General features: G+C 36.6%; 1 protein-coding gene across 8 annotated transcripts in view; it reads right to left on the bottom strand.

The window, feature by feature from the left end:
- FRYL (FRY like transcription coactivator) overlaps nt 1–16,703 on the bottom strand; it is a 295,909-nt gene that overhangs the window by 48,949 nt on the left and 230,257 nt on the right. For 6 of the 8 annotated variants that reach the window (XM_073237639.1, XM_073237642.1, XM_073237643.1 and 3 more), the window contains 11 exons: nt 15,008–15,092; nt 14,375–14,487; nt 13,287–13,437; nt 12,533–12,636; nt 12,004–12,189; nt 10,477–10,681; nt 9,207–9,328; nt 7,146–7,336; nt 5,723–5,817; nt 4,016–4,623; nt 3,627–3,724 (listed from right to left, as the gene is read on the bottom strand). In XM_073237639.1, the coding sequence (XP_073093740.1) occupies nt 3,627–3,724; nt 4,016–4,623; nt 5,723–5,817; nt 7,146–7,336; nt 9,207–9,328; nt 10,477–10,681; nt 12,004–12,189; nt 12,533–12,636; nt 13,287–13,437; nt 14,375–14,487; nt 15,008–15,092 (1,958 nt within the window). The remainder of the gene's footprint in view (nt 1–3,626; nt 3,725–4,015; nt 4,624–5,722; nt 5,818–7,145; nt 7,337–9,206; nt 9,329–10,476; nt 10,682–12,003; nt 12,190–12,532; nt 12,637–13,286; nt 13,438–14,374; nt 14,488–15,007; nt 15,093–16,703) is intronic. The other 2 variants (XM_073237641.1, XM_073237645.1) reach the window with 1 other exon arrangement.

Below are 16,703 nucleotides of genomic sequence, written 5' to 3'. Positions count from 1 at the left end.
TTGTATCAGTACAGCGAAAAAGCTATATAGAAGAGAAAAAAAGCACATGGCATTCTTAAGAGAATAACTTAATAGGTAATATGCAAAGACATGAATATGTTAATTACTTTCGTGAGTGTTAAATAGTATGGCTTTTTTCAGTCTGATGCTCTGGTAAAACTATCTTTGTAAAAACCCACACATGGTTTTGTAAATGCTAGCTATCACTTTGTAACTGCTTTGTAAAGAATTTTGTTTTGGAGAATCCCTACATGGTTCAGTGCAGACATAACAGGCAGGCTCAACCTGGGAGTTCTCGGTGAGGTTCGGAAATGCTGTGACCAAGAAGAAATGCATTAGACCCAAGTTCTCTGGCTCCCAGTAGAGCGCTTAATTGCAGAGAGCCTGGATGTGTGTGATAGATTCACAGGATTTCATGTGGAGCTCTGATAAGGCTTTGAGTCCCGCATGTCCAAAGAATGACAACCTGCAGGGTGACCCCCCACGGCGCTCTTCTGGAAGTCATGTAAAGCTCCTAAGGTCCTTGGCCAATCATTTAGAGACCATTTCAGAGAGCAGCAATCTTTTCAAAGAGCAGCAATCTCCTAGAGTTTGCTAGATACAAAGTACTACGGAATCTGAGTCAACAAATGCTTGGGAGGACCTCACTGACCAAATACTCCTTAGTCTGTCTGTTCCCTGAGGTGTTGTGACAAAACAGATGAGGGCCCGCCACCCTACACCCGTCATCAAGGGCTAGTCCCGCTTGATTTCCTTCAGCTGTCCTTTTCTCATTTTCCTCATTTACTCTTCCAGCTTATTGCTATTTCGTGCTTATTTTCACAAACTGCCTGGGGCACTGGGTAAAGAACAGGCTATTATGTTTAAAAATACATATATTTGCAAATTTCAGATGAATATAACTGAGTCTGCTTTGATTTTTGGATATAACTGACTTTTCCTTTTCCTTTGATTCATCACATGGACATTATCATTGCACAGACCCAGAATATGAAGGCATGGCAAGGCTGTGTAGACTATTAACACAGTACCTTAGAATTTATTTTATACAGTCATTAGAAGGCAGCTGGTTTCATGCATTAGCCTTTTACCCATAAAACAGATACCAGGAAGAGAGAAGAACTTGGTCTTATTTGCATTTTAAAATATAATAATCGTATTATTTTTAAAAAAACACATAATTTTATAATTTCACAATTTGGTATTTTTCAGGAATAATGTTTGTATTTTAAAATAAATTCTTTAAAGGAAAATTTTAAAGTAAATCTTAAAATTTAAGTACGTTTTTAAAATATAAAAATATTCCTGGAATAAAACATTCTTATAGAATTCTTACGTTCTTAGAGAATATTTTTTTTAAAGAATAATTGTTTTAGAACTTACTTTTGAAAAGGAAGAAGACTCCTAGGAATATATGCCTGTGCAATTTTATAATAAAACCACTGGCTTAGATTTAATTTCTGAATTAACATGTTAAAACATATTCTAAGAAGAGTATGTTTTATAACAAACTTTTTTAGCATACTATTTTGCCACATCCATCAGAATAACTAAAAAGGACAATATTTGTCCTAAGTGTTGCCTCATTTTCAAATTCTGTGCTCTCCAAGGACACAAACACAAGTAGGGATATTTGCATAATGAGGAAGAACATAATGGCAGAAAATTACTCTCAACACTTTAGGTGGGAGAATGATTAAGAAATCAGTTTAATTCATATCCTGCAGGTTGGTGAAAGCATACAGAGGGTGCCTTTGTGTGCGCCACAGGAAGAAAACAGACAGTAAAAGCAGTTGATGATTCACAGAAAGCCATGTTTGATTTCTTAAAAACAAAAGAGAAACTTGGTAGTTTACTATTCTTTGCCTTGGTGATGACAGCAGAGGCTTAACACCTAAGGGTACAACATTTTTCTAAGTGATGGGGTCATTAGAATATTAAAATGAAGATTATTTTCATGAATTGTTTTGTATCACTTTTAGACCTCACTAATGCAAATAGATGTTATGGGGTTTTTTAGGGAAACAATCATTTTCAAAACTAAGATATATTTCCATTAACGATAATAGTTCTTTTTTAAACACATGCTTTGAAAATAATGTTAAGTCTCTCCTTATCTATTAAAATTTAGCAATGGATTCTGCAGACTATTTTATTATATATTTTCTTGTCATTTAATACTTACTATCCATGAAGATAATGAAATGGATCTTAGTCTTGTTACTGTTAATGTGATTAATTGAGCTGGCAGTATTTTTCTCATTACACTGGCACCCAGAGATAAATTAGTACTCAGCAGTGCTGACATTTGGGCATTATGAGAGGTGGGTGATTTACTTGGCTTCCTGCACACTTGCTCTTTCCATTTACTGCTGTGCTACTTGTTAACTGAATCTCAGCTTTTTAAAAAGCTTTTATTGCTTTTCTGCTTATATAAAAAGCTATTCCAGAGAATCTACTTGTTATTTCCAATTGTTGCAAACTCCTGACTTCTCTCCCCGGCCCCTGCTCTCCCTTGGGTCACCTTATTTCTCCTGCTGTTCACTCATCTCCCCCCAGTTCACCTGATTTCCTGTTATATGTATATTATTATAAATTTATATAACTCCTTCTTATAACTGTTCATATTTTCAGTCTGAAAAGATTTTTTTCTGTGACTCAACTGACAAAAAAAAAGAATTTACAAAGTACATTTAAACAGAGGCAAGGTAGTTGACAGTTCTTTGTTGTTCTTAAGAGAGGAAATTGTTAAAGTGTAAAATGTCAAAATCATATTCTTTTAAAATTATGAGGTCTAACACTTTTAAACAAATGTTAACAGACAACTGAAAAATAGCTACATTGTTTCAGAAACAATGAGAGGGAAAGAGCCATATAAGGTAGAAAAAAGACTGAAGGGGGCAAGAGGGAAGATGAAGAGAATGTTAAAAGGCAGGAAAAAGAAAGGCAAACACAAGAGAGAAAGAACTTTTACAATTATGTATCATGCCTTCTTCCTTCTCAGGGCCTTTGCACATGCAATTAATATCTCTTGCCTAGAAAACTTCTACCCTCAGCCCTGCTCTGTTTCTCCCCCAGGGACCTATTTCAGTAATTCCTATTCAACCTTAAACTTCAGCATAGATATGACTTCTTTTAGGCAGACTATTGCTTTCTGTGCCCCTAGAGTACTTTGCCCCCCATACCAGACTTTATGGTGATTGTCTACTTACTTGATTGAACCCACACTGTAAGGCCCATGGAGGTAAGTATTTGATCTACTTTGATAATCACTGTATTTCTAGCACCTAACCCAATGATGAGCAAATGTTTGGTAGGGAAGAAATAAGTGAACTGGAAACTGACAGGTGGAAGATAAAAAGTAGGGAAAGGGAGCAGAAAAAGACTCAAGACTCAGAAGAGTGTTATTCTAAACAAATAAATTTATTCACTGTCATTTGAGCAGTTGTAACTTACATTGTATAACTCACTATATAATTCCTTTATATGCTAACAAGAATAAAAATTTAGATGTGAAACTCACATTGGAAGTGACAGTAAAGAAGATTTTTAAGAGATACCCCCTTAAGATATGCTCCAAGAAAACTGTCCCTCTAGTGTTATCTTTCAGCATAACATTTGCTTACCTTTGCTATTCGACTAGCTGTTTCTTTGCAAAACTGAGTTGGGCTGTCAAAATGCTGGATTAAGTGAGGCAATAAGCAAAGGATGTTAAGAGGAAAGCCTATCAAAAAACAAAAAGCAAACAATAATCAATTTTATTGCACAGTATTAAAAAAATTAAAGGTCTATTTTAATGGTTCATAAAAACCATTTTATTTTTATTTTCTGGAGTACTTGACATTCTACATATTCTTTTTTGGTTTTTGCTTTTACCAAAGAATTTAAGCTGTCTCACATATTAGGAAAAAACTATTTGTGGAAAAGCAGAAATTAGTAGACTTCAAGACAAACGATTAGTTTACATTTCACTACATTAAAAAGCAATGAGTTAGTGTGATTCTATTAACATCACCTGACAACTGGGCAGGATCCACCAGTGTGTGCTTGGAGACAGCAATGAGTTTACTGAGGAGGTGCACGGTCATTTCTTGCGTAGATACTGAGGTAAAACCCTTCAGGAAGAGCTGTTGAAGGCCTGGAAAATTATTCCATTTCAATTTGCTTTGTACATTTTCAATCTTCTCTCGACTCTCCGATTTATCCAAAGGCAAGTGGATAAGCAGTTTGTTGAGAAGCCTGAGGGCCAGGAGGTATTCATATTCATAATCTGATTCTAATAAAGATGCTGCTATCCAGAAAATGGTGGCCATCAAGTTGGTAGGCTCAGTAGTGGACTGCACATCATACATTCCTTTCTCTCTGAGAGAGGAAAGGCTTCTAGTCCTTGCTAAACTACTGCTATGGTTTATCCGTCCATCCATTATATCCAGTGTGTTACTCCGCCGCCGGTCACCTCTTCGGTCACCAATCAAACTTAATCTCAAAGAGTTACTTCTTGCATTACTGTTATATCCCAAATAACTGCTACTACTAATGGGACTTGTGCTTAGATTGAGTTGTCCAGTGCTTTTCCTGTTAGCTGCATACTTGTTTCCCATTATAGGGTCATGATATGAGGTTCTTTAAAAAAAACAAGGAGAAAGAAAAGGTGAATGCACTCACTGTCAGTTCTTCTGCTACATTAACGTCACCCTTGATAATGCTGAAAAAATGGTAACTGGTATCAGGAAAAATCATTTTTAAGTATATCTGACTTGGCTTAGTCAAATTTCAGTTCTTTCTTCCTTATTAAAACACAATGTACAGCAGAACCTTTTCTACTGTAGCCAACTGTTTCCTTTGAGTCAGATGAGACCTGAAGTGAAAATCCTGCCATGGTTACTACTGATTCTTTTGAGCTTTGGGATTTACAAACACTGACCAAAGCAGACCTCATTTGTCTTATCCCCAAACTTGATGGGCCTGATGCCCCTATTTCTGTCAATGTACACTCTTCCCAAAAGAACCAAGCTCAAAAATTTATTTTTGATTCTCCTTTTCCCTCACGTCCAATTATCACTGATTTAAAAAAAAAATGATAGAATGGTTTTTATATGTGCTGGTGGTATGCAAAATGCTAGGAATATTAGATACAGTCTATTGGAGACCGATAGGTAAATGGATAAATTAAAGCCTGTAAATTGCTATTATTAAAATATGAGGAAAACACTGAAAACCCAAAGGATGAATAATTAGCACCACCATGGGGGAACTAGAAATGCTGAGCTAGGGGGTGATATCTGAGATGGGACTTGAAGGATCAGCTGGAGATTTGCAAAGAAGAGAAAGTGGGAGGAGAGGCAGCATCTTGAGGGACCTGGCCTGCTGGGGGGCTGGGGTGTGGCCAATGGGATGCCCAGTGTGGCAGGAATGGGGCTTGTCAATGATATTGAAGCCAAGTGGCACAGCAGAAAGACCCCCGACCAGGACTTGGTAGCAATAGCAGGGCCACTTCGGTCTGGCTCTCTGCACACAGCCTCAGGCTATATCCCCCATAGAGGCTTGTTTTCCACTGGCAATCCACTTGAATGTTTTGATGTTATTCTCCCTACCAATATTAGAATAATATAATATTGTAGTTATAAATACTTAGTTACTGGAGTTCTGTAACGAAGTATTTATAGTTCTGTAACTAAGTATATATATACAAATCTACAGGTTGCCTGGTTTAAATTCTTACTGAGAAAGGGCAGAAAGAAGATCATAATGCTTCATGGTTTCGGCCAAAGTATCAATTGCAGACTCCAATGTGAGAAGAAGCTCAATCACAAATCCCTAGAAAAAAGGAAGATTTTAATTAATAACTCTCTGGAAAAAAAGAAATAAATAGCAATGGACTACCTGATGAGGTTTAAAAATAGAACAAACGCCACATTAATATTACAAAATGATTAAATTCTTGAGCAACATGATCTTGCTGACTGATGAAAACTCATCAAACTAATGGTATAAATTGATTGCAGTGGTACACAATTCACTCCAAACTGCTTCAGTGAGGACTCTAAGAGCCACCTTTGTTTCTCTCACATCTAAGTTGAATTCATCAGCAAGTCTTGAAAATATTACTTGAAAAATATACCTAAGTCTGAACCCTTTTCTGTACCTCCATGGCTTCCCTTAATCCAAACTGCCACCATTTCAGCCTAGACTCTTACAACAGTCTCTGAACTGACCCCTCTTGCCCTCCTAAGGACTCTACCTAGCCTCTAGAGTGAGTTTTGTAAAAAAGCAAATCATATCCACCACCCTCCTCTCAAAACCCATGAGTGGTTTCCCATTAATTCAGAGTAAAATCCCACCTCTCATCAGGGCCCACCAGGCCTCACCTGAGTTCCACCTGCTTACCCATCATTCCCCTGCCTCTGGATTCTGCCATCCAGCCGTGATGATTTGTTTCCTGTTCCTCAGAAAGGTCTATTGTTTCTGCCTCAGGGCCTTTGCACATGTTAGTCCTATTTCCCTCTGCCAAAAATGTTCTTCCCAGATCTCCACGGACTCACTTCATTTAAGGATGTGTTCAAAACACATCTCAGATTACCTTATATAAAACAACTCCCTCTCCCCCATCACTGTTTAACCCCTTTTTCTACCTTACTATGTTCACAACATTGATCACTAAGTAAGATAGTGTTACATATTGTTGGTGGATTAAAGGCCTCTTTCCCCAAAAGAATGTGAACTCCAGAATGCCAGGAACTTTGTCCTGTTCACTATTGTATCCCCAGTGTCAAGAACAGTGTTAATAAAAATCATTAATGTGTATGGACTTCAGTTCTCTATTGCAATTATTTCATTTAACTTAACTTAGAAACTCAGTGTCTACTTTACATTTAATTTAACCTACAGTTTCTTTTACCTTGCAGTCATCCCAGGGTAATATCCAGGTGTACATGTGCGTGTAAATGTAAAGCTTTGCACTAAACTATTTGTTTCAGTTATTATGTTCTTAAGTATTAATTACAAAATTTTGTTTCTAAATTCTTTGTCTGCTTGTCAGCATCTGAATGACCACTGTTGTGCTCTACCTGCAGCAATCTATATTTGACACTAAGTGCTTGTAAGAGTAGTTGCTCAATAACTGTTGAAAGAACTTAATGAAATACCTGTGCATCTTCTCCTGGATCCCCTACAGTTTCTACAAGTCTGGAGAGAACATCAGAAAGTGTGGTTGCAGAGAGAGGCTGCTTTAAGGCCCTGAAAATCTGAAAGGATCGCCCAGCATAGTGTCGAGAAGAACACGAAAGCGCTGTCTGCAGGGCGATTTCACTAAGATGATTTTCCAATTGAACTCCTTCTGTGAAAACCAAGGAAAACAAGTAAGTGCTCCCTGCTTTTCAGAATCTAGGGGCTATAACCATTTTAAGCCCAGTGCCCAGCACAGTACCTGGCAACCCGGGTAGGCACTCAAATTTTATAAGTCACTGCTTTTTCTTTTCATTGAACTCTATTTGAATTTTAGATGACTCTTTGTTCTAATAGCCAGGAAATAATCCTTGAGAATAGGGTTTCTTAATCTCAGCACTAGAGACATTTTGTTAAAGTAATTCTTTGTTGTAGGGAGCTGTGAACTTTAGCAGCATCCTTAGCCTCTACCAACTAGATGCCAGTAGTAACCACTTGTCCCACCCACCCAACTGTAACAAAAAAGTCTCCAGACACTGCTCAATATCCCAAGGAGCAAAACTGTCCCGAGATGAGAACCTCTGCTTCAGATGCATGTATTTTTACTACCATTTTCAGAATGTGTTAAATTTTAGATTATAGAAGGCTATTACAGTATAAAAAAGATTTTCCAAGTTTGTCATCTCCATGTATTACCAATTTAATGTAACTGCTTCATAATACACACTTGTATTGTAATTTTATTATGCCACCATATGCAAAAGTAATGCCAGAATGTCACATAAAGTTTTATTTTTAAGTAGTAACTTAATTTTTCTCAACCAAAACAAATTGTTAACACTAATAAGTTAAAAAGAAAGCCTGTCTACACAGTCGCAGGGGGGCCATCAGGTGAGAAATTGGGGAACAACAGTGGTGAAGCTTAGAACCTCACCCCCCCTGTTTTGAGAGAAAGCTTCTGCATCCATGGATGTTTTATTGCCCTTGTCTAGCTCGGATTAGCACATAGTCTACAGGCACACACATGATCATATACAATTGCTCTCTTACAACACTAAACTATGTTTTCTACCTTTATCTTGCATCTACCTACCACTTCAGCATTTTATTAAAAATAAAAATAATAATAATAATAAAGGGAGAAATGTGGGATCCACATATAAATCAAGTATAAAAATCAAACGAATATTCATATTTGACCTGACTGTTTATAGTTCATAATGCGTGATCGAAACCTGCCCCAACCGGCGGGGAGTTCAACAAGGGCTCGAGGGAAGTTAACCTGGATGAGAGACAAACCAGACACAAAGGAGACCAAGTCCTGATCAAGGTCTCTAAGTTTATTCTTACAAGGTAGATTATATAGGAGCTGGGAGGGGTAAACAGCCCCAGCTGAAGTGGCAAGGGTTATCTAGGTTGCTTGGATACCTAACTGAAGAATGTTCTCTGGAAAAGATCATGGGTGGGGGATTACTGAGAAAAGACAGAATATTTTACTAAGGAGAGGATGTTATCATGGCAGCTGCTTAATCTCTATCCCAGCGGTCTAATTGCAAACTGTGTCAATTGATCTTTGTAAACGGGGCAGGCTTGAGAAATTAGAGACCTAGGCAAAAAGGGCGAGACCATTGTTTCTATGGCCTACGGCTCTCGACAAAAACCGAAAGTTTCTGTGATGAATGCCCTTGTGCTGTTCACCATGTAAGAACTTATTCACTATGTAAGAATTCATTCACCATGTAAGAACTTGTTCATTATGCTTCAGAAGATTGGAGACTGAAAGAATTAGGCTTGAGATGGATTAATGACTGTGCATTGCGCATTGACCCCCCTATACAGAATTTTATTGTTGTTAACAACCATTTGATCAATAAATATGAGAGATGCCCTCTCAAAAAAAAAAAAAAAAAGCCTGTCTAAAACCTTCTAATTTAGACATATCAACTATCAACTTTTGCTTTAAATATTATCAGAAGTTCTGACATCACATTAAAATATCTCATTGAAAGTAAATATCACCTGACAAATTTATTAAAAAATACCTGAGCTTGACTGCTTAAAAACAGAAACCACATGTTTCAAAAATGTAGTCAACTGCTCAGCACTCTTTATGCTGGGATTCTTGGCAGAAACATCTTCATGATTCCAAAGGGGCCCTCTTTTTCTGAAAACAGAGAACAGATGTAATTCCCTTGGTTTTTTACTTTTATTAACAGTGCTACTAATGTTCATCTAAAATGTGCCTTTGCAATTAGAGAGTAGTTAAGTAAGTCAAATTGAATGTCACAAGTCTATTACTGCTCTTTCTGTCCTTGGATTGTAATGATCTATAGCAAGTAGAAGAAGATTTGGGTTACATATAATTTCAACATCTTCCATCCATCATTACAGTCAAATTCTCTCAGAGGTAGTAGGAAATGAGGACACATTTTGCCAAGTGAGAAAGTACTGGTCACTGCTTTTGTGTCACACATCAGAACACTGAAATTTGTAGAGGCCAGACTGTATTTAGGTTATAATGCAAAGAAAATAACTTACTAGCTAAAATTACAGGGAAAGTTTAGGGTAGAATAATGTCCTATCAGGTCCTTGCATTCTCAAGGCCACCACCTTGGTTAACACGACTTAGCCCCTTATAAGCATAAGCCCAAAGGGCACTGAAAACCTTTCACATGGCCACACTGCCCACAGTCTCCAATATCGAACTTACCTCTACATTGCTAGGAGACTGATTTTTCTCAGCACCTCCCATCCTCCCCATCCAGCTCAAATATTTGCAATAATCTCTCCTAGCCTAGGCTTCATAGTCCTCCAGTTTGAATTCTCAGAAGATTTGTCCAAAAACTTTACTCAGCATTAGCATACTGGGTCACTTACCCTTTCCAAACATACTTTGTTTTCTCATGCCCCTGTAACCTGGCTCTTGCTGTGGACACCAGTTTCTTTCTCCCCATCTATGTTTCTATTTTATATATAGTGCCTTGCAGAAAGCAGACTGTAAATAAATATTTGATGATGAACTGTTATGTAGCCAATGGAAGTTGAGTATGTACTTAGATAATACTGTATTCTCTTGGGGCACTCGGTATCCAGACACAATTAAGGCCCTCCTTGCCTATAACTGTGTGAGCACAAAAGAAGAAAGTCTTTGGTTGCATCAGATTTTCTAAATAGTGCTTAATATAAACTTACATCTTCTAAATCAATGGCATTTCAGAAAACAAAACTGAGGGTTCATTGTAGCTGATAAATGAAGAACAACTTCGCACAAGTGTGTTGCTAGAATGCTGCAAGAAGAGCTGCAAACATTACCTTGAGGTGATGAATTCCAGGAGGGTTGTGACTTTTCCATCCTGCTCTACTGAGATGTCAACCTCAGTGAGGAGCGTGGTGTGCAGATGGGAAATGGCCGTGCTGTTATTTCCTAGGCTGATACTAGAAGAGGTAGAACTTGAGCTAAGCCCTGAGTCAGTCATAGGGGAGGGCTGGTAATCAGGTATAAAATCACTAACACCTGCTGAGACAGAACGGCAGCTGTGAGTACCCAGATGTAAAGAGCCTTACACAGAATTTAATGAATTAAACTATTGTTCCTTGTAGATTATATGGGACACACAGGGGATCTGTTAGTGCCAGCTGATGCCAATCAGTGCGCCTCATAAGCACCAAATAACATCAAGCACATTTTGGGGCAAACGGTGTTTTCACAGCCTGTTATTAAAACTTAACTGTATGTGCAGTTTCTGTATTGTGCAGTCTTCTGCTGCCATCTGCTGAAGAAAGCTGAAAGAGGCAATTTCCTAATATTTTGGTGAATTTCCTCACTGTGTATTCGGTCAGTCACATTTTGATTTTTCATTTCTTATGGAAAGGATCCTACACTTTCTGATTCATTTTACTTGAAGCCAATTTTAAAGTCCATTTGTAATGTTTATGTCAATTATTAATTTTAAAGCTTATCACTGATAATCGTACTTTCAAAATAGCAAAAGGAGCCTTAAAACAATAAAACTGGAATTTTGAATAAAGATGCTTTAAACATAAAAAGGCAGTAAACTCTATGCCATTTATCCTTAATCACAGTTTTCAAATAACTGTTTTTTTACTAGCTGCAGGGCTTTTGGTAAATAACTGGGTTTTAACTAAGTATCTTTAAAATTCATAAACCCTATATCTGACATTATATGATTAGGAAAAAGTAATTCTATTTCAATGTTTAAAAGCAATTATTTTCTAGATCATTATTATTAATCTGATGATACTCATGAATGGAATACATATATTAGGGTATTAGGACAGAAGAAAATATAATTTGTAAAGTAAAAAAGAAAAAACCACAACAGTGAAATAAATTTCATATTAGTCTCAATGAATTTGGACTTTACTACTTCAAAATGTATCATTTGGAACTTATTAAAATGTCTAATAACATTTAAAATGCAGTAAGTATAAGTAAGTAAATAAAAAATTCAAAATGTCTTGCTTTGTCAATTTTTCAGATCTTAAGAGTAGGAGGAACCTAATACAAGTTCAACATCTTCTTCATAATTGGTGCTCAATAAATTAAGCACTCTCATTATATCTCCAACTTACATCTTGAAAACTTAGAATTCATACAGGATCCTTAGAGACAATATACAGACTGAAATATTTCAAGTTTAATTCCTTCTTTTAATGGTTAATACATAAGATACATGGTACTTCCAGTTTATTATTAAAACTACATTTCAAAAAATGTTCCCTGGTATTTCAACTTTTACTTAGCTGACTTTCTCTGTTGCAGGATCCCATATTATAAAGTCTTGGTCCACTTTCAAGTGATACTTTTAAGGCAAATACCTGTGAAAGTATAATCTAAGTGTGCAATTTGTTTGACGGTAAGCACCCTGGGCTCATTAAACTCCTTGTTCCTGAGAAGGACAGATGCAACAGTGCGGATGTTGCTGCTGGATCCCATTACTATGAGCAAGTGCAGAAGCAGGCGTTTACAATGCTCGTACACCTCAGGGTGGCAGTGGTCAAACCCTGAAAAGGACAGCAGAAAATAATCATCAATAAAGAGAAATACGGAGTTTTCTTGCTACCAAACATATTTTAAAGAAAAGAGAAAGTATATACAACATTTTGTGGAGGACGATGTACCACAGTTTTTTTATTGGCTGAGAGTTCTTACACGCTTTTACGTAGCCCGTTGTCCTATACAGTGCTATGCAGAATCAAAGTAAGGTCCACAGATCAGTAAAAAGCATTTTGGGAATGACATACAAACAACGGAAACAGAAACATGCAGAAAATTTAAAAAACACCAGAGTGCCTTTAAATTATCACAAAAATATGAAATGAAGGAATGAGAACCATTATTTATTACCTATAAAAACTGCATGAAGAAGAAGATGGAGGTAGCTTCCCCATTCCACCTTCACACTGTGATCAATGATCAGATCGGTCAGAAGGATCACAGCTATGTTAGACCTAGGACAAAGATCACTGTTAATGCTTTACTGGAATAAAACTAAAGAAGACCTTACACAAATTACCCCAACACTTTAATACAGCATTTCATGGGAAAATACAGCTTCTCAAGAAAAAAGGAGGGAAAGAAATACAGCTGAAGAAACCGTTAAGTGATAGTTTTAGAAAAAACCTATCTGCTAAGGGCTCCTCAAAGGCAAGGGCTGTATTTTCTTCATCTTCAACCCTGAGACCTGGCATATTGCTTGCCACATCGTAGGTGTTCAATACATGTTTGGTACATTAATAAACTTTGAAAGATTGCAGTAACTGTCCTATTGTGATTTTGCTAAGTAGAATTCAATTCAAAATAATAGTGCCTATTACCATAAAGTAATATTTTTCAGATGTAGTAACTGGGTCCCAGAAAGGTCAAGTAACTATGCCAGACACCCAGAAAAGCAGCAGCAGAATTAGATTTAATATTAATATAAACTGTTAGAATTCTGAGTTTTTCAATTTCTTAAAATCTAAACACATTGGTCCAAATTTTGCAGTATCTAAAGAAAGAAGATTGCTTTTATTCTGTGTTGTCAGATAGCATAAAGCAAAGCTGAAAGTGCTAAGCAGCGACTTGGCTCATATGAAATAGGAATGACGCTGTGGTCCACCTGTGAAGAGGTAATCCAGGTGATGACGTTTCAGGCAAGTAATCCACCAGTGGTGACCAGCAGCCTCCAGCTGGTGGGAAGGGTAGTGGCTCTCCTTGATTATGCTCCATCACTTTCAGCCGCCAATTAGAATAAAGTGGCATTGAGTCACCTATCAAAATAAAATGATCTCATTTTCTACACCATCTATTTTCTGCCAATATAAGCAAATAGTAAGACACCAACTATTTATAGCATTAGAAAGTGAAAAAAAATGATTTCCCATTATTTTGACATATGTTTCCTTGGAAGACCTGGGTACAAACAGTATCAAGTCAAGCTAATCAGAGAACAAAAGAAAAATCAATTCAGGTTCCATCCTTTATATCAAAGCAAAACTACATTAGCACTTATTATGATTCCACAATTGATGTCCCAACCATGAGATCACATTATAGGTAAAGCTGCCTTGTACCAAGGGCATTCTGGTAAGTTACTCAGAGATAGGGCCAACAGAAAACCATCTTTAAAAGGAAATGTGTTTTGTCACAGTGGAGCTGCAGGGTGCAATAAAAAATGACATCAGGAAATGTGAATTCTGTGTGACGTGGGTAAGTCACTTAACCTCTCTGGACCGCAGTTCCATCATGTGCAAAATGAGGAGATTGGGCCAGATTATCTTCAGGGTCCCTTCCCAGTCTGAAGGCTTGTGCTTCTATTCAACCCTACCTTAGTGTTATAGTGAGACTTGGGTAGAATATCCACTTTGGAATTGCAAGGGGAAACTTTTAAGTAAAACCCGAATCCATGGAGCAAACCTGTTCCAAAAAGCAGCCTGTTGCCAGTGCCTATTCTATGATGCCTCTTGAGAACCAATTCTTATGTTTCTTTTGGTTTACTGACAGGGAACCTGTGCTTTTAGAACAAATTTCCCCCACTTATGCTGCTTCTTAATATCAAGACATTTCAGATTATGTTGGAACACCACTAGTGGCAGATAAATACTCTTCTTAAAAACAATTTATTGGAAAAAAACATTCATTAGCCTTAATATAATTAATGATACACCTCACCATTGTAGTTACAAAAAAACATTTGAGATGTATTACTTTTTTCTTCTTCATAAGATCCTCCAGAGCTGCTACTGTATCGAGATTCTAGTCTGTGATGCTGACGATTTAAATGACTGTTTAGTCCGCTGTAGATGTCTAGGTGCACATAGCTATGAGAAAGAGCATTTAGTTAGTCACAGTTCATGGTGCAATGGTATTTGTACTTTATGTTTCACTTTCTATGTTTAAAAGAGAATACAGTTAAAAAAATATTAACAAAAATTTACTATGATATATATTAATTTCCACCTTACAATTTAAAAGCTTCACCTTTTAAGTCAATTATTTCTACCTGGAGATTTTTCTTCAACTGTTGTGGTAGTAATGTTCTGGTGAAACATATTTACATAAAGCAGGCAGAGTAAATATCCATTTAGAAAAGTTGAAAAATGTAAGCAAGACAAAAAGTGACTGGACATATTCCACCTCTTCATCCATTACACACAAAAGAGCCTAGCATGCCAGTGTCTTTAATGTTGACACTCAATGTGGAAAATTTCATAAATGGAGATATATTTCTTCACTAGAATTTTAACACAATGAAATAAATATACACTGCAATGCAGAAACTACCATTTATTCTGATATGTCAGTATAAGCTGAAAAGCTAATGAAAAACAGAGGCCTTACCTCTCTTCAATGGTCTCTTTTATGGGCTTAGTATCTGGACTGCCATCTGTGGGGGCTACCATTGTATTGCTACTGGAAGTAGTTCCTATAATCAGAAATAAAACTATCTGTGAATTTAAAACTGGGCTAACTCAGTAAGAACATACAAACGTCAAACTCCACTGAGAAGAGCGCTGGAAGTAGTTCCTATAATCAGAAATAAAACTATCTGTGAATTTAAAACTGGGCTAACTCAGTAAGAACATACAAATGTCAAACTCCACTGAGAAGAGCAATGTGATTTTTTAAAAAGGAATGTACTCATGAGGGCCAAGAGGGAAAGGAGGCAGCAGAACAAAGTTGTGGAAAACAAACGGACAAGAGTAAGTGAGGCTGAATCCTAGCCTGGAAGTGGGAAAACTGAGAAGCTTCTAGAGCTATACTGCTGAACCTCCAAAAGGCTCAGGAATTAGTGGTATCAAGGACTTCGGGAAGTACGGTTGAAGGTGGTGCTAAAAATGTCAGCACTGGTTGAAAATCTATAAAGTAGTTGGTTCCCAAGATCTATGCCCCTGCCTCTTGTAACTGGGGTGGGGGTGGGGTGTCTGTCTCTCTCAACTTCCAGGAGTCTTTTCTGATGACAGAAAATCAGAAGATTTCTGGACTAGGGCACACCATGTGCAGGTGAAGGAGGAAGTCCTGTACTAAGAATAGGGAGATTAAGTAAAAATATACAAACTAAAATTTGAGACGGTATCTGTCTACAACCTTCTTATACCATGTGGCTACTAGAGGCTTGAAGACTATGTTGTTTGTGTGTCTAAAGATTATATGTATTTGCACACACAAACACGCACAGAGCCTTACACCCTCTACTTTAGGCAGACGACTAGTATAATTTTCTCTGGGGAATCTGATCAGTCCAAGAAAAGTCCTACAGACATGTACACCAATGAAATCACTGTATAAAAGTCAACAGGGTTCATATATACATATAGAGCATCCAATCCATTTTTTAATATTCCACTCTGTAAAAAGACAGATTTAGAATGGGTAGGCTTTTGAAGAAATGCTTTTACTAAGAAAAACCAAAACAAACAGCAATAGAGAAAATAGGAACTTCTATTGGGAAAAGAAAATTGTATCAGTTATAGAAGAAAATAGTCCAACCATGAAACATGCAGAGAAGGCTCCTGAAAACATTCTAATTAAAAAATAAACTCTGGAATTAAAAACATTCTGGCAGATATGAAAAATTCAATATATCACTACAAATGCCCTAGGAAGTAGAACAAAAGGCTAAGAGATGAAAATAGATGACAAAAAATAAATTATAAAATATAATTTAAAAGATTTCTAATTACACAGATAATGTTATTAACATGCAGAAAACATTTAATATAAACTAAGTGACAAAGACTTTCATGGAAATCTAATCTACAAGAGCCCAGATATTGTATCAATTTTCAATGCAAGTTATTACCTCTGGGACATAATTTCTTCAAGTCAAAATATTATAATAAATATAAAATATGTATATACAAACAGCATACTCACATAATTTGATACTATGTATAATACATACCCAAATAATTATAACATGAAATTAGAGTAATTCCAATTAAGCCTTTTCTATATTTAACACACTAATTATATTCATTAAAAAATATATCTATTGTACAAGGATATATAAGCCTATATTCCAGTTCTTTAGAAT

This window comes from Manis javanica, chromosome 5, assembly GCF_040802235.1.
Source record: "Manis javanica isolate MJ-LG chromosome 5, MJ_LKY, whole genome shotgun sequence".
Classification (NCBI taxonomy): Eukaryota; Metazoa; Chordata; class Mammalia; order Pholidota; family Manidae; genus Manis; species Manis javanica.
This window is presented reverse-complemented; position numbering and strand designations above follow the sequence as displayed.